A 22,197-nucleotide genomic window follows, 5' to 3' on the forward strand; every position below is an offset into this window, starting at 1 on the left:
GACCACATGGAATACCAATTTTTGAGTATTTCATGGAATCACAAATGATACGTAACAGCTGGCAGGATTATGTTAGATTGAGAGGAGACAGCGGTTCACTCCTTCTACAGAATGTCTCCATCGACATTGGGCTGCCAGGACACCGGTGTACAAAGAGATCAATGCTGACGGAGTGCTGAGATACAATCTGAAGCAATGGGTACTGCATGCTGTGTGTGGTTTTTTTAAATTGAATAGTTTGACTTGATTTTACCGTCCCTCTCCTGCGCCACGAAGATTTTCTGTGCTACGGAGTGTAGCATGACTAATTACTAAGCAGCTGATCTGGAGACATTAAAATACTCCAGTAGTAAACAGCCTCCTGTATTTGTGTTATACTCTGATATGAGATGGTAATCTTTAAGTGCTATGAAAAGCAATTATTGGTTAATGTTGCAAACTGGGCAGCATACAAGCTCAGTTCCTCACACCCCAAACTAAATTCTTTCTGATGGACGATATTCATCCAAATCCTTGTTTTTTCCTGGTCCCCTTAATGCCTATCAGGCTCGTAATGATAAGCCTGGAGGTCTGTCGTGCGCTTGCACATCTACATTTTTAATCTCCTCAGCATCAAAACTGGTTTTGATATTCATTTCATATTTTTAAACTCCTGCCACCTTTGCTGCGCTCCCTCATGCTCCCTCACTGACGACCTGTGTCTTTATAAATCGGAACAAACCTCTCATGCTAAAACACGCTCTCAGTGTTATTGTTGTGTATTTATAGAGCTGTTTTTTTTAAAAGCCTTCCTCTTGGTACATGCTCTGTCACTTTAAGTTACTGCACTTTAATGTCCCATGGAGGGTGCACAGAAACACACTCAGAGACATGCACACACACACACACACACACACATCTCTATAGACACAGAGATGCGATGAAGCTCATATGGAAAAATATAAATCACCTCAGGATGACGGGGAGACATCTGACAGAGCGTAAACACTCGTTTTATGTTTCACAGCCTCTAATGGCACACCAACACACATCACCTAAACACATTCGCCATCGATCATCTCTGTGTAAATGTCCTCATGCATACGATTGGATGTTGCACATCGAGTTCTGCCTGTGTGTGGCCCATATGACTCGGCAGCTCAAGGTGAAATCTATTCAACGCAGGCTCTTTTGAATGTCGATAAACATGCAAAACGATGTGTGGCTCTTATCTAAATTCATGAAAAAACTGAACCCATGAGCTAATCTGCACATTTTGAACAAGATCTCTGGTCATTGAGCAAATGAGAGACATGGTGATTGAAAAAGGGAGACAGAGAAAAGGGAGAAGAGGGCAGGCACGTTTGGAATACTAAACCTCCTCTAATAGCACTATGTCATGGCTCATACCCACTGTGAGGAATGGGGTTTGAATTCCTCAATTAGCATTTCAAAAAGCACCAAAACTCTCACGTCACGGAAATCAATTACCGAACAGGACTTCAACTCAGCGAAAGACAATTATTGGCAAACCTGTGACCCATGTGGGCAGAATAAACACTCAAATTCAGGCACATACTTGCACATGCAGATGATAAAAAAACAAACTAAAAAAAACGCCAGAGAACTCATTGTGAGCTAAATGTTTAGTGTTTCTCAGCGCATTGTCTATAAAAACGCCATCTAAAGTATCACAGTTCGAACTCCATCTGAGTCAACTGACGTATAACTTCCCTCCAAGGTACAGTGCTAGGGAAGCAATCATCATAAAATGAAAATAGATAAATAAAGCATCTTCCCTTCCTCAATAAAACTTTTTGTCCTTAGGTGACATGTGACAGAGAGACATATGAGGGCACATACAACAGATTGTTCGAGCCTTCTGTAATCTGACCTGCACTGCAGTGCACAAACCTTTTTCCTGACATTGGTCTTTAAACATGCCATTTATCTCTTGCTTCATGCAGAAATAATGATATTAGGCTGTTGCTGTGTTTTGTTCAGCGCACGCAGACCCTGGCAGCATGATGCATTTCTGCCAACTCATACTGAAAGGGGAGGAGGAGCGCCAGGAGAGAGGTGTGTGCGTGGGTGTGTGAGTTTGAGCAGAGGGTGTTTGAGTGGGCGCACGAGGGAAAGATGGATGACTAAATGTGGCAAAATAACAAGGGACACAGGTTACTGTGCGTATGTGTGTGTACGCTCCACCTGTGTTTGAATGCTCATACACGCCTGCGTGCGCATGTCCGTCCCCTTGGCCCAATCTATCTACGCGCTCACATTTTCTGAGTTGTGCTGTTCAAGACTGAATTCACTTGTTTGCTCTCCAACATCTTGAGTACATTTGCTTTTCCGCAGCGTGCGTGTGCGTGTTTGCTTTCCCGACATCTGCCCCGTCTTTTCCGTTTCTGTGTGTTGGGACGAGAGCTCACGCACTCACCTGTTTGGGGATCGACAGAGAAGTACTGCTGGCCCTGCACCAGTGTGTACACGAGCTTGGCGCTGTTCCCGTATGTCGGGTCATCAGCATCTGTCGCTGTCACCTGGATTATAGACGTGCCTGCAGGGAAGAGGGAGAAGGAAGAGGAAGGACAGGGGTGAGGACGAAAGGCAAATTGATATCGGACAAGAAAAGAAAAGAAAAGGAAGGAGATAAATAAGCAGCCAGGTATAACAAGAGGAAATAAACAAAAAGCAGAGCTGGAGCTAAAGCAGACAACAATAGTACTTTAAGAGAATAAGAAAGCCTTTTTTCAATCAATGACACACACACACATATTAATCCCCTCTCCTGCCGCTCACCTCCCTCCCCACTCCCTTGATTCTCTCTGTCTCACTTCATTTCTCTTCATCTTCGTCTCCAATTCCCTCTTGCTCCTACTCTCAATCAGACCGTCTGTCTCTTCAGCAGGCCTCCCTCTCATTCCCTTAAATCTTCTTTCTACGGATCACCGAGTGTCAATTTGGAAAGGATACTTTCTTAAATTGTCAGCAAAAATCAGAGTATATGAATTTATGAATGGCAGTAAGTACATTTCATTTGTTGTGTATTTGCAGCGGTCTGTATTTGTACATAAGTGCAGGCAGGATGACTATTCCCAGAGGAACTCCAGTCAGACAAGGAGGGAGGCAGCAGCTGGTGAGGAAAAAAAGAAGGGGGGTGGGGGGACTGTATGTTTGTACGCAAGTGTGTGTGTGTGTGTGTAGGGGCTGGAGGGCGTGGGGAAGTGGGAACAGGGGGCATACGATCAACTGATTACTGTACTAATCTCCTGCAGGTATTTACGAATCACAGATGGTAGTCAGACAATGTGAAAAAAATCCAATACAAAACAGAGTTTTCTATTTGTTCCACGGCAAAAGATTTTACACAATACAAGCTTTAGAAACAGGCTGCTAAATGAGTGAACCCTATCCTGTAGTTTGGGTCATTTGTTATGTTTAAGATGCTGCGAGTTATTGGGAGTAGTACAAAGGATCCTTCCTCTCATGAAGGAAAGAGTTTTCATATCAAAGGAGAGAAAAGATGCTAACAAAAGAAAAAGAAATGGCCTTAAAATAGACAAAATAGACATTTTACTATTTCATGAAAAATATTTGCTCATTTCAAATTTGATGGCAGCAAAACCTCACAAAAAAGTTGGGACAGGGGCAACAAAAGGCGGTAAGGAACATGTTAATTAGGGTAATTGGCAAAAGGTCATGATTGAATCTAAAAACAGCACCTTAGTGAGGCAGAGTCTCTCAAAATTAAAGGCAGGCAGATTTCAGCAATCTGCAAAAAAAAAAATAAAATAGTGCATCTACCAATTATGGAGTAATTTCAGAATGATGTTCCTCAGCGTAAAATTGCGAAGACTTTGAATATCCCGTCATTTGCAGTACATAATGTGATCAAAAGATTCAGAGAATCTGGAGACATTTTTCACGAGACACCGCTAGAAATCAATGCTGAATGCTCGTGATCCTTGGGATCTTTAGACAGGACTGCATTAAAACCAGGCATGGAAAAGAAATAAATCACCTCATGGGCACATCTCCAGAAATCAATGTCTGTGAACACTGTTCAACGTGCCATCCATCAAGCTGCAATTGTTTGGTTTGTTTTTATTGTTTTGTTTTTTCTAAACTTCACCTTGGATGCTGTGGTTCAGGTTTCAAGTCCCATGTGAGATCTTTGGTATCCTTAGTTTTAGTTTTTTGCCAGGATAAGGAAAAGATCCCGGTTTGTCTCCAAATACAACCTTCAGCATATTCCTGACAAGTTGTCAGTATAGCCTCGTTTCCACTATGCAGTCCGGTACGGGTTGGTTCGGAACGGTACGGTACAGGTCGGGTCGCTTTAGGGTCAGCTTGCGTTCCCACTGTACAAAGGGGACCCTCAGGGGTGGGCGGAGTGCGTGCCGAAGTGTAAATAGCAAATAACAAATAACATCCATCATTTCGAACCACCTCCAAGCTTCTTCAGCTTAACTGGCTCGTGGTCCGGTTGAAACCACTCTCTGCCATTTTTGCGGCAATCAGCTGGAAAACTTTTTCGTTTCGCACAGCGCCATCGAGCTCCCGCTGCACAGCCTCCTCACCAACAACGGAGAGCAGAGCCTGGAACCGGTCCTGTGTGCTAGGTACCCCAAGCAGAAGGGTTACAAAAATGGTAACGGGTTCCATGGGACCGGTACGCTTTCGTGGTAATGGAAACACTGAAATAAGCGAACCGTTCCGAACCGACCCGTACCGGACTGCAGAGTGGAAACGAGGCTATATGTGGTCTGTTGGGAGTGACACTGGTTGGTGTGGATCAAAAGATGTTTGTGGACACACAAAATGCCATTGGTTCATTAATGACCACTGGACAAGATAAAGTAGTTGTGTACATCTGAAATAGCTGAGACGAAATTATATATATATCTGAGCTATAATATGCAGCTGTGCGTTCAACCTACTATAAACATTAGCAAAAAAGTATTTTTCTGCTGAATAAGTAGTTAAATACATATATATATATATATATATATATATATATATATATATATTTTGAAAGAAGTCATAGTTCACTTTGTCTAAAAAATTTTTGAAGTTGAAACTAAACATGAGCCTGTTTGGTAATAAACCTTTAGTTATAGCAGAACAGTGGGTGCACACAACCACACTTAGTTCATTGGATCAAAGTTGTGTGAAATCTGTGATGTAGTATGTTTCCAATGCCTCTGAAGAATTTTTCCGATCACCTTAGGATCTGAGTTAAAGTATATTTGGGTTACACTTGGGTTGCACAAATAATTGTGCCTTCTAACTACACGCTCGAGTTCTGAATGTGTTGTTCATTTGCTCTGCTGCTGTACAATAAGCTGCCCAAAGGAAATGCTGAGGCCACTCGCAGCTGCAAATTATCAAAACAAATTGTAGAGGGCTGTGAGACACTGTGTAATGTCTAAGAAAACAAGAAAATTATAATTAGATTAAAGTCATTCATCTATAATATCTTGGTTTTATGTTTTTGGGTTTTTTCTGCATTAAGCTTGGATTGTGAGAGAAGTTATTCCATGACAGAAAATGTTTTAATTGGAAAAAAAAAACTTCATTGTTAGTTCACAGCATAGAGCAGGACACAGTAGCAGGCTGTAATATTGACGAGAAAATTAGGAAGATGGGCAGATATCACTATGTAAATGTACTTTCTGGTGTGAGCTGAAACTGTTGCTTAGAGGAACGTGTCTGAACATCATTTAGATCGCAAGAGCTGCACTGATGTTAGAAAATTCATCGGCTTGCGGCTCTGCTAGGGACATTGATGCTGTATTTTTTATCCACACAAGGACGGTGATGGAATGTTTGCTTATTTATATAAGTCGTGTTATCTGTTCATTCTTTGAAACTTCCCATTTACAGAACAGACTTTTGTGCCATTCTGTGTTGTACACTTGTTGAATAAAGCAACTTTTACACATTCATCCCTTATAGCAAATACCAAAAGTAAAATTCAAGAGAGAACTTATACATTGTAACTTCCAGCTCACCATATGCTGATGCTTGAACAGGAACCTTGGATCACTTTTCATCAATTAAACAAATAGATAATAAATGACTGAATAGTCTGAGTTGTAATCCTGAGAGTTTAACTGCACAGCTGTAACAGCGCAGGTGTTACTAACTCGAGAACAATCTTTCATAAGATCCTGGATTGCACGCAAAACTTTGTGAGTTCCTCCAGAGTAACAGTTTTCTCAAAACAACCTGTCGTTTTGACACATTCATGTACAAGCTAACGAGCATGCATCATCGTGTAAAAACCAAACGGTGGTGAATAGGAACGGTTGAAATACCGACATATGTTCTGACAGAGGGCAGGCGCTACCACTTATACTCAAAGACTTAGCAAAGCATAGTTTTCTCTCATTTTTCTCAAAGGTTGCAAAAAACACTGAGGTGCTGCAGCTAATTAATGTAAGTAATACGATGGAAGAGGAAAGTTTGGACAGTTGGTTATTTGTTTATTTGACAAAGCGAGGTGTGCTGTTCCCATGCGTAGATGTTGCCAGGTCTGAACCTTTCAGAATGGAAAAAGCAGAAGGGGCTCATCCACTGGACAGGACACCAACATACTCAGCTGCTGTCTGATTAAGGGAAGATTAATATGCATGTCCTATACCGTTTTAACACCAAAGGTAGCGAGTTTTAACCCGCTAAAACAAGCCAATTAAGTGATTCTAATTGCCAGCTGCAGCATGTTTACCATCAGTGCTGAGGCCTTCAATCTACTGTAGCTCCAAATTCTCTCCGGGGACAACCCTGTAACTATGTCAACATAAAAGGGATGGTTTACATTGTTACCTTTCAGGCTGTGTGGCAGATAAAGTATTTTAGCATGACTTTGACATAATCAGGCTAATTTAGCTCTTATTTTTTTTTATTTGGACTGCAAAGATCAGCTTTACACAGCATCACTGAGAGTGAGCTGCCGGCTGTGTGGCAAACTGGTAAAAATCAATCAATCAATGGATATTGTCTTCCCACTGATGCTGATCGGAGCTGAAGACGATAAATATCCATGACTAATGCAGAGTCATTTGACTGGTTGCTGATTGAACGCCCACTTTGCCCAACACTAGATGTTAGTGGGTGTTGCAGGTTTTTTGGCCTATGCAAAGGCTTCAAAGTGCTGGTTGGTTGGTTTTACATTTTCAGAAGCCGCTTGGTTAGATTTTGGAAACAAAACTGTATGTTTAGCTCAGAGAAAACATCATATTTTGTATTCATATTTGCCCATTGACAATAACAGCCATATGCAATTTTGCACTTTTGCGACAAGCTAAAAAAAGAATGTAGCTTCGTTTTTATGTGTTTAATTATTAGTTTCAACTCGTGTTCAGTTCGGAATTTTCCCTATTGATTCCATTTTCAAGCGACTCGAGACATTAAAGCTCTGTTAAATTTAAATGGGAAAGGGTTTTTTCCCAGATCACTCATCAACTAAACCAGTTCACTCACAGACGAGTGTGTTATTCTGAATCTCTTTAGCTTTAGGGTACAGGAGCAAATAAGTCGACAGAAATGTGTCCTTTGACAGCAATTAAAAAAATAATCAAACTTAGGGTTCATACACTGTGACTTTGAGGTTGATGCAACAAGTGCAAAGCAGAGGAAAGCTCATTGGTATGCACCCTTTCAACATTGCTACGGAGACAGTTAAATTTCACAAAGATCAAATATTCACACTGCCACTCATCCTACTGGAATGCATGTTCTTACTAAAAGATGCCTCAGTGCAGAGAGAGAACCAATCTACGAATCCCTAGTTTATACAAATGAGAATACCTGGTTTAAATGTCAATAAGTCAATAAATCTCAATAAATCTCAAGGTTGAATATTATATTTAAGTCATTCTCCCAGATTACAGATGTGATAAACATCTGGAAGGAGCTTTACACCCAGTCGTGCAAAACCAACACAACAATTTTCAGACATGCGTTTGGAACAAAGGAAATGGCTCTGTTCCAGCGCAACTTGCTTCAGCAACTCATTGCCGTAGAAGACAAACTCCTCACTCCCCGTCACCCTCGAATGTCTGATGCAAGAAGTCTTTGATACGATCCTCACCACAGCACTATCTCTTCAGTCACGCATGCTGCAAAGCGCCTTGATAAATATCAAATCGTCGAGTAAATATTGAATCCATGATTGACTGAACAAGTCAATCTGAAGACTGAGCTGCTGTGAGTTACAGCGGCTCATAAGGCAGCCGATAGGATTAGTAAACAGCGCTCGCTTCCATAACCCCTCTCCTTGGACCCTGCCCCGGTAGGCTGCTGGCGGGGTCATTATTCTAATCTGAATTAAACAATTCAGCACATGAGGGACCTTCATGTTTGGAAAAACCCTCTCAGAGGCAGATGGCAAGGACATCGGGCCAAATCTGCTGAACTTTTCTAAACTAACCAGTTTAGGGATGAATTATTTGGGATAATACCCACTTTCTGACAAATTCAAATGTTTTCCTGAAAGCAATTCTGCTTGCTTTAAAAGGCAGGAGTGCTCCTCAAAGTAGAACTCATTTCAAAGGGCTGAGCGAAGTTTAAATAGAGATTACAGTACTTTTTGTACATACAAACAGTTTGCCACAGGCACTTTGCAGTCATGACAGGAATTACAATGTCAGACAGTTATTGTCACAGCAACATCTCACTGCAATATGGGTGCAATAATCGCCCCATCTCTGCCGATTTCATTCCTGTTCCAAGGATTGCTATCACACTGTGCAGGACAATTTCAGGTTATTGTGGTTGTGACATGCATTCTGTTAGAAGTAAAAAGTACAAAAATGTTTTGAAAGTGGCAAATGCTAAATATACAAATACTAAAATTATTTATCAGTTCTTTCATTCATCCAGTTGCTCACTCTTTCTAATTTGTATGCAATGTTTTTCCAATCAGTAGTTTCTGAAGAATGGGTCCAATCAGGCCTAATCAATTAAGGTGATACACTGCTGCAGTGTTTTGACTATTTCAGATGAAGCACTGCTTACTTGTTAACAATCAGTTATGCTCGTCCGTATGCTTGGCTGACAGGATTTTGGACAAATCACGTTGCCCGATTTTAGCGAATAAAATTGAAGCAAGTATTTTCAACACATTCAAAGAGAGGAGATCAGAGTGATAAAGGGCATATTCTAACAATCCTCTTGCTCTGCAAACGTTAAGGGGAGCGGCAGAAACATTGAATCTTTACGAAGCCCCATTTTGTTTCAGTGGTGAGGAGTCAACATTCTGCACATGGACTCTCTGGTAGCATCAGACAGTGAAAGCTCTCTGCAGCACCACTTAGTCGGTTCAGTTTTGTGATTTAAAATCTTAACATGTCAGTGGTTGAAGGAGTAGTGAGAGACTTTGCTATGCTATGCTATGAAATCTGCTTACTATGAGCTCAACAGGCTGCAGCGTAAAATCATTGTCATTTATTTTCCAGATTCTTTTCTCAATTCATTCAGGATCTCAGAGTATAATGCCTGAGACCCCACCCTGTTTACCTTACAACCCCTTACCCTGGGATTTTTGGTACATTTACACAGAAGATGTGCATCATCTACGATTACAATATCAAAGACATTTCTCTATTAAGTGAATTAAAACTATGCATCTCACCTCAATTTATGTCAGAAAATCTAGCTTTAACAAGCTACATAACAATTCATGAGCTTCATGCATTTTGCATGTCGAAATCTCCTCAAAAAAAGCAACAGGTAACTAAAGCGCTCAGAGAATTGAAATAAGGTGAAGATTCAATACCTTCCTATAAAAAACAACGGCTTACAAGGAGGCAAAAATACATTTAGCTTTGTAGTTTAGTGCTGTACTGAATTAAAAGTGATATTCACAATATGTTTTATGCAGTCTGTTGATTTGTTTCCACAATATCTCCCTTGAAGGGCTTTATATTCGAAAATTCCATTCTCAAGGAGCATGGCCATGACACCTCAAGCTTATTCAGATTTGCAATTTTATGCTTCATAATGCATTCTGCATTCTAGGAGGACAACATTGTGCCTCACAAAAACAGTGGTGGTCATTTTAAAATCTTTATCCTCGTGTTTACTGAGAGTTTGAAACTCCAATAAATGAGGTTCAAGTTTGAGTCTTGATGGATTGGATTGGAAGATGTTTGTCCCTTTTATTGCCAACAGTGGACAGTTGAATTAATTTATTTTGAACATTCTGCCAATTCTGCCACCCTGTGCCTCACCGAGTTTACTGTGAGTAAAAGCTGCTTGCAGATGCAAATATGAGGTTCATGCCCAGGTGGGTGTGACCAAAAACATATCATTCCAGCTTGTACAGTGAAGCAGATTTCAAACATTTTAATGAGTGAGGGTAGATTATCCATGGCTGGAGTAAAAAGGCTTCAGTTATGAGAAGTTACATCAGCTCCTCATCTTGTTTTAAAGATTATGTCGATGTCCAAATGAGCTGAGAGGAAAATCCAGGCTGCTAGAAAACGGAGTCCCAAAGCAGCAAGGCGGAATTCACTGATCAACTATGAACAGACAGCATCCCTAACAAGCAGATAATATTTTTAATGTATGTTTCTGTTTGTACTGCTCGTGGCACTATTTTTTTTTTTTTAATATGCTCAAGTAATTAAATAGATTGTATCCAGCACTATCTTATACATCCACATACATGGAAGGTGTAAATGCTGAAATAAACACAATAGCCTCTTAAAGCCATTTAGATGATTACATAACGTGGGAGCTCCCCATAATAACAAAAACAGCCATATTAGCATTACCATAACCCACACTGTTAAGCTGTATATAATCACAGCCTGCAAGTCTTTTAAATTAGTAACTGCAGACGGAGCATATGTATTGTTGTGTTCATGCTGTTGTTTCGTGGCCACAGGTATTTAATCAACAAATGGAGAGGGCTTCATACATCCTACACGCAGCTTCGGTGACAGTGTCATTAAAAAGAAGCTATTAATGCAACTTATTACAGATTCTGCCTGCATTCTATTTCATTTAGATCCCCGTTTGCATTTTGTTTTTGGATTTTGAGTTCGAAGTCTGTGTGTGTGTGTGAGGGCAAACTTCCACCAACTCGAGACCTGAAATTTTCTCTGTCTGGTATGAACTGGTGGAAATAGATGCAATTTCATGCCAAAAAAGAGTAGTAAAATTGGACAGTATCATCTGACCTGATACTTGGACAAAGAGAAGAGAGCAAGTACATTTTTGAGCACTCATGAAATCTTTAGAAACACCGTGGGATGTTTTAAACTCAAGTTACAGTTTGTGTTTTATTCATTTCGCCTAAATTTAGCATATCTGTATAGAACTCTAATGCAAAATAATATATGAGAATATCAAAGAAGTTGTTATAGGAAGGGGAAGCACGTGTGCTATATATAGCAGCATTAAAGCAGGACAAATGCCCTTCATCATATCCCACTTTTAGCTTGTGACTGCACTAAAAGCCCTTTTGAAACGGCATCTAGGTGACACAATCTGGAAAGGGCAAGCGTGACTCTCCAGCACCTTGATGCCTCATGGACACAAAGCTCAGCTGCATGAGTGCAGGTAGGAATATTTCTTAGGCTGGCTTCACACCGCTGCGTATACTTTGCTGAACGACTATACGCGTATTTACGCCCCCAACCTTTCTGTTGCTGAGCTGCAGCGGTCCAGTTACCGCCTGCACAATCTTTTCATATGGTTCTGCCTATAATAATGACTATCAATACACTTAGTTTGTGTGTAAACCATGATTTATCTGAATGTCGTTGGCAGTGACTGGTCTGACAATAAAGGAAAACCTTCCTTTTCTGTTGGGGCGCTGCTGCAGCAGACCAGTCACATGCAGTTACCAAAGTAAAAGAAAAATTTAAAAGATCTGAATTATCAATCATCATCATCGTAACAGGTAAACTATTATTTCAATCTCTGTGACATACGAATCTCGTCCTTAGTTTGGCTAGCTGCTTCATGGGTCATTCACCTCCCAGCCAATTGATAGGTGTTTGTGCCACCATCTCCCTCTGTGCAGTGGGATTCTCCTATTTGCTGGTAACTGGCTTGCTCTTGGCTTGGAGAGGCAATTCTAAGTTCCTGCATCAGGTTACTGCATCTGCATTTCTCGTTCATTCCTACTAAAACATTTGTTGGTCGTCATATTGATCTCATACCAGCAATGACGCACCTTTCAATTTAGTTTCAGAGAGCAGCCAATGCATATTAAAATAGAACTTACCTGTAACGATGATGACTGATGATGACAATGATGGACATTTTAATTTGGCTTGTTTGATTGGTCTAACATTACAACTGAGCCGCTTTCTTTTCTTAAAGGGGAAAGTGGGCAACGTTTCGTGTCATGAAAAGGAAAGTTAAAACACTGTGCAGGTAGTGGCTGCGCTGCAGCAGGACCACAACAGCAGCGTCAATACAGAAAGGTGCAGCCAGCTGGGTTTTTAACTTTGTAAACACAGCAATAACATGGTCATCCTATTAAGATATCATATGGTGAGTTGTTAATTCATAAAATCTGTCGAGAACATTGGTCCATTCTACACATAAGTTATGAAGTTTTGGGTTCAAAAGGTCATTTTTAACCTACATCAAGAGGACTGTGATGTGAATGCATTTAAATTAGATGCGAATGAAAGAAATTGTTGCCTGATCTAGATTCACATTTGAGAGTGCTCAAAGTGAAGAAAAAGACCATCTCTTATGTTAAATAGAAATCTTGAGATGGCCGCCTTTGCTGTGATCACTGCTTGACACTAACAGCTGCTTTTGGTGCACAGTCAATTCATATTCAAGATTCTTTTTTTACCAGCTTTACCAGCTGCGGGATCAAGACTCTTTGGATTTCAATAAACCGTCCCTCAGTCATCTTTGATATCTAAAACCATCCACATATCAAACATTTAGTATTGCACCACACAGCAATGGCAGCTGATTTTCCCATCATTCAACATTCATTTGTAGACTTCACTGTGACAAAGCTAAAAAGTCTGTGAATAAAACGATTAGGTAGTGTAAATGGAATCCTGGCAGGCAATAATGTTGTAGGAGTGCTGTGTTGTATAATGACTAACTGCACCTGTCAAAAATGAATACTGAAGGCATTTATGTCAATAATAATTTGATCATTAAGTTTCAAATATTAGTTCATGTCCCCGTATAAATTGTGTCTATGATACGGATTATCGAATCTGACTTTTAGGTTTTCAATCACTGGTTTAATTTGCTGCCAATAATCGATGCTTTGTGGTTTTTCTGAATTTTACAGTTTGCTGCTGTGGACATTTCTGTGCAGACCACCACTGCAAAACTGTTGAATAGAATGCTGTCAGACAACTCAACCCTCTCAGACAGAAATAATAAAACATACTGTCTAGCTGTGCTCAAGTGGAACATCCATCATTTTGAAGCTTGACAGCAGTCACTGGCTGGTACTTTATTTTGATTATACAGCAAACTAATAAAATTCCACAGCCTTATTTTTGTGTACAGAATGTAACTTAAATAGCCCACTATGTCAAGGTAAGTTGTTATCCCTGTCACTAAGATTGTTTATCATTTGGTGTTGCTTTCTTTATTCACAGAAGAGAAAGAACACGAAAGATGAAAGATTCCACAAAGATCCAGACAAAACTGAGGGCAAAAGAGCAAACGGTGAACCCTTGCAATTTCTCACATGGTAATTACTTTGCCTTGTAGTGAGCATTTCACAGTCATTAGCTGGTCTGACAACAATAAAGGTGCCTGATGGTCTCTGAGGGATGAATATAATAATCGCTCTGTCATGTTAAATCTAATAATTCACTGCTGTTTGGGTGATAGATGCCACACTACAAGCAGTTGTAACTGCTGGAAAGATGAAACAAATTGTGTAGCTGTGGACACCTGAGCAAGGCAGGCCCAATCATGTTCATGTAATCCTTCTACAAACAGCTTAAAATGGTTGATCATTCATATGCAGAGTTCATGGTTTAGTGGTTAAACAGAGACGAGAGAAAGATTGTCATTTGACAAGAATAAAAGATTCAATGATCATATGAATATTGATCATTGTTGATGCTAATATGTCTAATAGATCCATGCTTGTAAGCCAATTAACTGGTTAGCTAGTTAGTTTAGTAGCAAGTAATTATACTGTCAGTGTAATTTACAGTTGAAGTCTTGAGCCAGAATTATTTTGGCAGGTGGCTCCAGCTGACAAAAGCATGCAGGCTAAATTTGGTAACAGCAAGTTAGCTGAACTCTTACGCATGAATAGGTGATGTCATCCATTGTCAAATTGAATAGTGGATCCTTTGCTTTGATTTATTAATGCTGATTGCAGTGGAAGGTTGAGAAAGGTCAAACTTTTCAAATGGCAACTCAGGCTCTGGCTAATCAATTGTGACTGATTGTTGCCATAGGTCCAAACTTCAGTGATCAAGAGTTAATTCATTGTGTCTCTGTTGATCCTGCCTGAGAGAGCAGTCACAGCTTGGGAAAAGATTTGTGCTCATTTATTAATATTTATCATTATCTATATGTGAAATTAGCCTGACCTTTTCAGTATTCATCTATCAGTACATGTTTTGTGCCTTTCAGTATGTACTCCAGAACTGCTGATTCAATTTGAGGACCCTTAGCCCAAATCTTCTAAACTGATTCCCCACCCTGCTTCCAATACCTATATTTGCCATCTCAGGCACGGTGGCGCTGTAGGGTCCTTCTTCAAAGAGAGGAGGGTTGTCGTTGATGTCCTGCACCCGAATTATGAACTGTGATGAGGGTTCCAAGGCACGGTCAGTCTGCCTGTCAGTGGCCGTGGCGATTAGACGGTACTCATCCTTCTCTTCTCGGTCCAGTGGCTTGGTGACGTGGATGTTACCCGTTTTCTCATCTATCACAAAGACCGAGCCCGCCCCCTCACCTCGTAGAACATACTTAGTCCGACCATCGTTCCTGTCCATGTCAGTGTGGAGCTAGGTGTGAGGAGAGGAGAAAGAGAAAAAGCGAAGGATGGCAGGCCAAGATTAAGTCAATGGGTGGAAATGGAATGGAATGTCGTGAGAGGCAGGGACAGAGAAGAATATAAAGGGAGAAAAGAAAGACAAGAGTAAATGCCAGTTACAAATTAAGGTTGTTTTTTTTTCAAGACAGGCATTGAAGACAAAGCAAGCAGATTATCCTTTGCATGCCTCGATGACAATAATGACTTTAAACAGAAGCAAACAAAAGAAATGTGTGCCTACATACAATACGATACCTATCTCACACAAAGACTTCCTGTCACACTTTTTTATCATTGTTCTGGGCCTTATTGTTTTATTTCTGCAGTACTTTATAAGCAGTTATGAACCTGGATCCTCCTTAATCTGTAGGATATCCAGAGCACAAGGTCTCCTGCTCACACTGAAATCCCTCATTCATTTCCCAGCAGCTGTGGGTGGCGACAGCTTCTAGTCTCTTCATATGCAGCGCTTTGCCTATTTGATGAAAGCACCTAATCAAAGGAATAATGAACAGTAGGCCAATCAATTATGCCCTTACTAATAGGTATGTATGAGTTAGGGAGGAGGGTTGTGTGGCAGTGGGACATTTGGTATCGATCATGGCCAAGTGTTGCGTTTTATTGGATCACACCTGGCGGGAAGGCAGTGCAGCAGAGCGACCAGCATCCTCTCATGCAGGGAGAGGTAATATCAGGGAAGGCTCCACACTGTCCTCTGCCCCGACGAGACAGACAAGTCAGCGGGATGCGGCGAGCACATCAAGATTCAATCTCATTACCCCCACACCTACGTGGATCGAATAGCAACTGTGACCAAAAAAGAGAGCGCTAAATTAGGCGCCACTCACAAGAAAGTGTGACATTGTGACTTTCGGTGTAGAGACAGGGGAGATCCAGCTGGGGAGAGGGTGAGGTTTTAGCTCAGAAAAGCGTTGTTGCATGGCAACAGCTAAGCACATTTGCTAAATGAAATGAGAAGGGATACTGTGAATTGAAATGTTAAATTACTTTGAGGATTGCCATTTTCGATGGGGGAAAGTGGCACAGACATGCTAGATTCCTGGGGGGTAAACGGGCGTTGACAAGGCTGTTTGTAACTAAGAAAGCAGTCATGAGTTCAGAATATCAACTATAAGCCAAATACATCTGAGCAAAGAGGTAAAACTCAAACTTTGCAAGGGATGAGTGGTCACCTATCAGAACACGGTACTTTGTTTTTGCTTTCGAGATGTCTCCAAGAAAACGTGTTTTGATTGTGAGGGCAAGTTGACCTTTTTCAGCTGGATGTTGTTTGTTTTCCCTGGCGAACAGTGAGGAAAAGATTTGGATTTGTTTCCTGCACTTCATGGCAACAGTTTCATGAACAAGGCCCAGTACGACACCGGTTTTGGAGGGAGACTGAAGCTTAGGATCAAGGCTGTTCCAACACTAAAAAGGCACAAGTCTGAACTGCCTGAAATGTCTGTGGTGTGCTGGCATTAGATGTACGAACAAACTAATGGTTATACTGAGTATAAACGCACCTGAGGAGGCTAACGATACCCTGTGGTAATAAAATGCACACAAGACAACTGAACGTATCCATTTGTTGCTTGTAAAACCCCTTAGAAACACGGAGTTTCTCACACTCAGATATCGAGCATATTTATCAAACAGAGAAGTCCTGATGTAATCTTCATTGTGACGGTTCGTCATGCTGCTAGCTTTGATGTTCAGGATCCAATTCTGCCTCGAACACATAGAGCTGGAGCTCACGTGTTGTCATGTTTCTCAACATGTTTTCCTGTTCATGTGCTGTCTTAGCTTCTTAGCTGGCAACTCGAATAGTGGGCGTTCACGAGTCACCGTCATCCCCTTCCCCACCACTTCAGCAAACCTCCAGGAATTTTATCAATAAGAAGACACTTTAGCTCCATGATCCTCTCATTCCCTGAACTAATTCCAAATTATTTGGAGTAATTAAGTTAGCAGAGCTAATCTAGATGAGGAATTAAATTCCTGGAAATACCATCATACCATGTCCACTTTTAAAGGGTTCGGGTATGTTCAGCGATACCACAAACAATCTCAAACACGTTCATGTAAGCTGAAATGACATAAGTTACACCCCATTTAAAATGTTTTGAATATCAAGAGACTCAAACCAAGTAGCTGGTGACATTTGTTGGAAGAAAACGTGGAAGGTTACCCCAGGCTGAATCTCCCTTTTGCAGTAGAGTGTTTGAGACAGATCCCCCATTTAATTTACTAAAGATGGAAAGAGCTAGTACTTCAAAAGTAAGGGAGTAACGTGCAATATCATAAGCTTGCGAAAAGCCCAGCTGCACAACATTAACACAGAAGCTCAAATTACAACATAAAGTCACATAGTGCAAAGTCTTTATTTGTCAAGAATGCCCTGAAGTGTTAGAGTAACAAATTTGTGTTTGCTGCTGTTTGTTTTTTTCTAAATATACAATACAATTACTGGTACTTTTTTTGTAGCTTTCTCCCTCTTACTAAAAGGATGCTATAGTTAGTTTAACACTTGCAGGAGTAAACACATAGTGACAAGTCTTCAGGGCTGAAAACACAGAATGACAACGTACACTAAAACTTCTGTAACAACTCCCGAGGCCAACCCAGTGTCTGGCCGTCATTCGTGTACCTGACATGTCTTGTTAGAAAAATTTACATTTTAATCAAAATGTAGCCAAAAACACTACTTTTACATAAGTCCCCATTAACACCCCTGTGGAAACTTGGGATTATCCATTTTTCCTTTATTACAAACTACCTTGGCTTTTAACTATAATAAGACACTTAAGCAGGTGGAAAATGATCTATCGAGATGGATGTCCATTTCCAACACATTTAGCGCACGAGTTTCAATTATTAAGATGAATATCCTTCCACGAGTTAATTTCTGCAGTACCATGTTACCCTTGGCTCCCCCTCCTGATCATTGGGAGAAATTACATAGACTGCTGTGTAATTATGTGTGGAAAGGAAAGCGCCCAAGGATTAAAATGTCTACATTGCAAAGACAGAAAGTCTCTGGTGGCCTTGGGGTCCCAAACTTTGAGCACTATTTCTGGGCTTCAACTCTTCGACCTCTCAGCACCTGGTTTAATACAGGAGCACAAGTGGCCTGGCGACCTTTGGAGGAAAACTTGGTTAAACCACATACTGTAGGCTTGAGGATTTAATCCATTCCAATATTCCTCTTAAAATGTGTAAATCCAAGTTTGGCTCCCTTGTCTCACACCTTGTTGCCACCTGGAAAATTGTAGAATGTTATTCCAAAACCCACATGAAATATAACTTTCACCTCCCTTTATTCAATAACTTTGATCTCTATTTGGGGAAACACCCAATTTCTTTTCCTCAGTGGAGTGATAAAGGGATTAATACCCTCTCCGACATTACATCCAATAATACATTAAGATCTTTTCAAGACTTAAAATCCCACTACAATTTACCTGGTACTTCTTTTTTCTTTTACCTACAAATCCGTAGTGCTCTTCGTGCATACGGGGTCCCCTGGGGAGAAAAACTGGAGTGTCACCCAATACAAAAGATTTGTTTATCCACCAAAGGTTTGGTTTCCAATCTCTATACTCACATTGCCAAATGTGTGGAAAAGCCTATACAAGTTGATACGCTTTGGAGCCATGATCTTTCAATTACACCTTCCACAATCAACTGGACAACAGTATGGCCAAAGATAGTTTTATCATTACGTAACCCTAACCATCAGATGATGCATTATAACTTTATTCACAGACTTTATACTACTCCTCTTAAATTATTTTACATGAAAAGAAAATCATCACCGACATGCGAGCTGTGCTCCTTAGGAGCTACAGGAACATTTCTACATATGGTCTGGGACTGCCCTGGGGTAAAAACATTTTGGGAAATGGTTTCTAAAAAGATCTCCTTTATTCTTGACAGTACCATCCCTTGCTCTCCAAGGATTTTGCTACTGAACGATTTTACTGAGGTAGACCTTTCCTTGATGCATCAACGCTGGTGTTTGGTAGCCCTAACTGCCGCTAAAAAAATAATCGCACAAAGATGGAAAACTCCCCATGCTTTGTCACAACAACAATGGATTAATACAGTCATAGATCTGGCTAAACTTGAGAAATCTGTGGCCAGTATGCACGGTGCTCAGAGCAAGAATATTAACTTGTGGTCATCTTTCATTGACAGATTATTGGATTGATGGCCTGGGATGATGTCCTGTTGCTTTCTTTTTCACTTTCTTATCCTCTTCTACTTCTTGCATCTACACATCAACTATCCTGAGCTGTTTTCTTTTTGATAAACTTTTTTCTTTGTGTTTTCTATTAGGACCTGGTGAGTGAGCTGGGAATGAGACCTGTGTGTGTGTGTGTGTGTGTGTGTGTGTGTGTGTGTGTGTGTGTGTGTGTATCACATTTACATTCAATAAATAAAAACAATCATTTCCCGTTATTGCTGCTAAATGTGGTTTAACAAGTTGTTGAATCGTGAGGTGTACTTCATTTTTTATTCATTGCTACACAGAGGGTTTACTTTCTGTTTCACATGACTGCATATACATTTTCTCATTATTCACTTTGCTTCCATTGGACCAGTTCCAGTTCTCATCAGTAACTCCTGGACAGGAGGCCCTTCACAGCGCAAATTTTGACTAATCACAGCAGGGAAGCGCAGGAGCAACTAATAACATTAAAGATGTCCCAGTCATGGGTCTCACTGAGTCATGACGGTGTGACTGTGAGCCACCATGTGCCATACTGGGACTGCGAAAATGAAGCCCCGACATATCAAACCATCCTTATTTATATTATTTACACCTTTGCCATCCTTTGCCAAAATGTGTTTAGTGAAAAAGTTGAGTCCACACATGGCAGTATGCATCCTGTCTAGTGGTTGTAGACAGGATGCATCTTTCTATTGTTCTATTCCTCTAAATGAGACGTTCCTTGTGTACACCTGCCTCCACACTACCAGACAGTCAACGCAGTGATTGCCACTGCACGCCATAAAAAATTGTCTCTGACTGTCAAATGGGTTGAGGCAGATGGCCGCCTCCCCGAGTCTGGTTTTGCTGGAGGTTTGTTTGTCTTGATACTGAGGGAATTCTTGGGTAAAATGCTCTGAGATTACTTTTGTTATCGGGTGGTACTATATAAATAAAACTGAATTGATTTGAGCTAAAATTGATTTCACCTCCACTCTGAGACCAGGTTTCTGAATGTCCATCTGCTTTTGATGCCAGACAACAACAAAGACATGTAAAAAAATTTACAGCCCAGTTAGTACCTGGATAGATTCTGTCAATAACACACTCCATTGTTACAATTCATCGACATGGATCTAAGACTCTTCAGTGAGCATTTGGAGTCAGATTGCACTGCTCAATTCAAAACACATATCACAGCACCATTTATAGTAATATGAAGCAGACGAATTGTCTCATAATGAGCAGTACTTTTTATGAGCAGCCCTGGAAAAATATACCAACCATATCACGGGCAGTGTTGCACACACGAGTGAGCTTCATTTTCAAAGCATTTCAAAATGACACAAGAAATGGTATGAAGCACACAAATATATATCAACCCACACATGGTTGACAATGATTGTTGTAGTGGCTGATGTGTGTATTGATTTGAATATATTTACAGGTGTTTTTTTTCCCCCTAACTGAGCCAATCACTTGCCTTGGTCCATCGCCTGTTCGCCCATCTTGTTCAGGTTCACAGGTTTTCATATTATAACAACCCCCGTACTGCTTTTTGAGAAGTGCTTTAAATTTTTACTCTCACTGAGTTTCCTATTCCTCTCATCTTCAGAAGATGCCAACTGGGGCCAATTGGGCAAAACATCCGACTGGTCAGGACCACCGTGGCAGCGTGGTTCTTCTTCCTCCTTAACGAAGAGCCATTAACAATCAAAGTCTTAACGGCCCTGCAGCTTAACGAGGGGACTTAACGAGCTTCTTAATGAAGCCCTGGCCATCATTACCACAGTGAGTGGTGGCAGTGCTGATTGAAAGCACGACTAAGACTCATTCTGAAGCATAAGAGCCAAGCCAAAGGAAACCAAACTCATTTAAGGCTGACCTCTCCCCTTTATCTGTTCCTCCAGGATTAATAGGAAAGTATAATAAGGAAAAGCAGTTCACCAGATATAAAGGCTGTGGATATTTTATAACAGGAGTGGAGCAGATTTGTAATCTTGCGGCCACCTTTCAGTGCAAAAAATAACAATATTACATATAACATAACTGCTATCACCATACTTCACATTCGCTTATCGTAAACAATGTGGCGTCTCATAAGTCCTGCATTTTTATATCCCCTTGATACACAATCACATATATCAAGAGCCAAACAATATGAAGCCACTGGCCACAAAAGCCAAATTTAGAGATGTGTCACCTCTGCTTGGAAGATGATATAAGTCTGATAAGCTGCCATTTTCATTTTCTTTGATGATGTTGTGTATGCAACACCCAGCCTCTCAAGACTCTAAATCTCTTCAATTATTTATAATATCATAAGGTAATATGCTTATACTCATATACTCAATTTCACATTTCTGCAATAACCATAAATCATGAAGCGAGGAGGAAAAGTACTCTCTGCCAACCTCTAAATCACTTAAATAACTAATATCCCATACACAGAATTTCACATTTATGCTGCATAATCAATCTTAAAAACACAAGGAAATGTGTTTTTTTTTCCACAGTTGTGCATTAGCCTAATGAATGTGGATGTTTTCTCCACAAATTCAGTGTGGGTGAGTATGTGTGGCTGCTGTGCTCGTGTGAGGCTAAAACAAAGATTAGGTTAAACTTGCAGGAAAAATAATGACGTGGAAAATCGCCTGGCAGCTCACATGGAATGCCAGCGGGTGTACAGAAGCAATGCGGGGCACCGCTGAGCCCCGTGATTGGCAGCGGGGTCCAATTCCCCGATCACATCAGGGAAAGTTTGCAAGGGCATACAGGCAGGTGTTAAAATATCTCCCAATCTTCTCTGCAAGCCCGTTGAGGAGGGGAAGCTTTTCATCTTCTCTTTGGTGACTTCAAAAGAGCCGGAGGCCTGCGGAATGACCACAATCTTGGCTGTGTGGTTGCAGAGCTGCGGGATTGGACTGAGCCAGCTCTGTCACATCTGCAGAGTGTCAAGCAGGGCAGAGGGGCGAGGGTCAGCCAATCGATTTGGAGC

The 22,197-nt window shown here is 40.8% G+C and overlaps 1 protein-coding gene across 1 annotated transcript in view; it reads right to left on the reverse strand.

Annotated features, from left to right (window-relative positions):
- Positions 1–22,197, reverse strand: part of cdh24b (cadherin 24, type 2b) — a 183,809-nt gene that overhangs the window by 83,515 nt on the left and 78,097 nt on the right. Inside the window, exons 3-4 of the mRNA XM_075483843.1 lie at positions 14,663–14,957; positions 2,420–2,539 (exon numbers count right to left, since the gene is read on the reverse strand). Coding sequence (XP_075339958.1) covers positions 2,420–2,539; positions 14,663–14,957 — 415 coding nt within the window. The remainder of the gene's footprint in view (positions 1–2,419; positions 2,540–14,662; positions 14,958–22,197) is intronic.

The sequence above is a fragment of the Odontesthes bonariensis genome, chromosome 14, assembly GCF_027942865.1.
Source record: "Odontesthes bonariensis isolate fOdoBon6 chromosome 14, fOdoBon6.hap1, whole genome shotgun sequence".
Classification (NCBI taxonomy): domain Eukaryota; kingdom Metazoa; phylum Chordata; class Actinopteri; order Atheriniformes; family Atherinopsidae; genus Odontesthes; species Odontesthes bonariensis.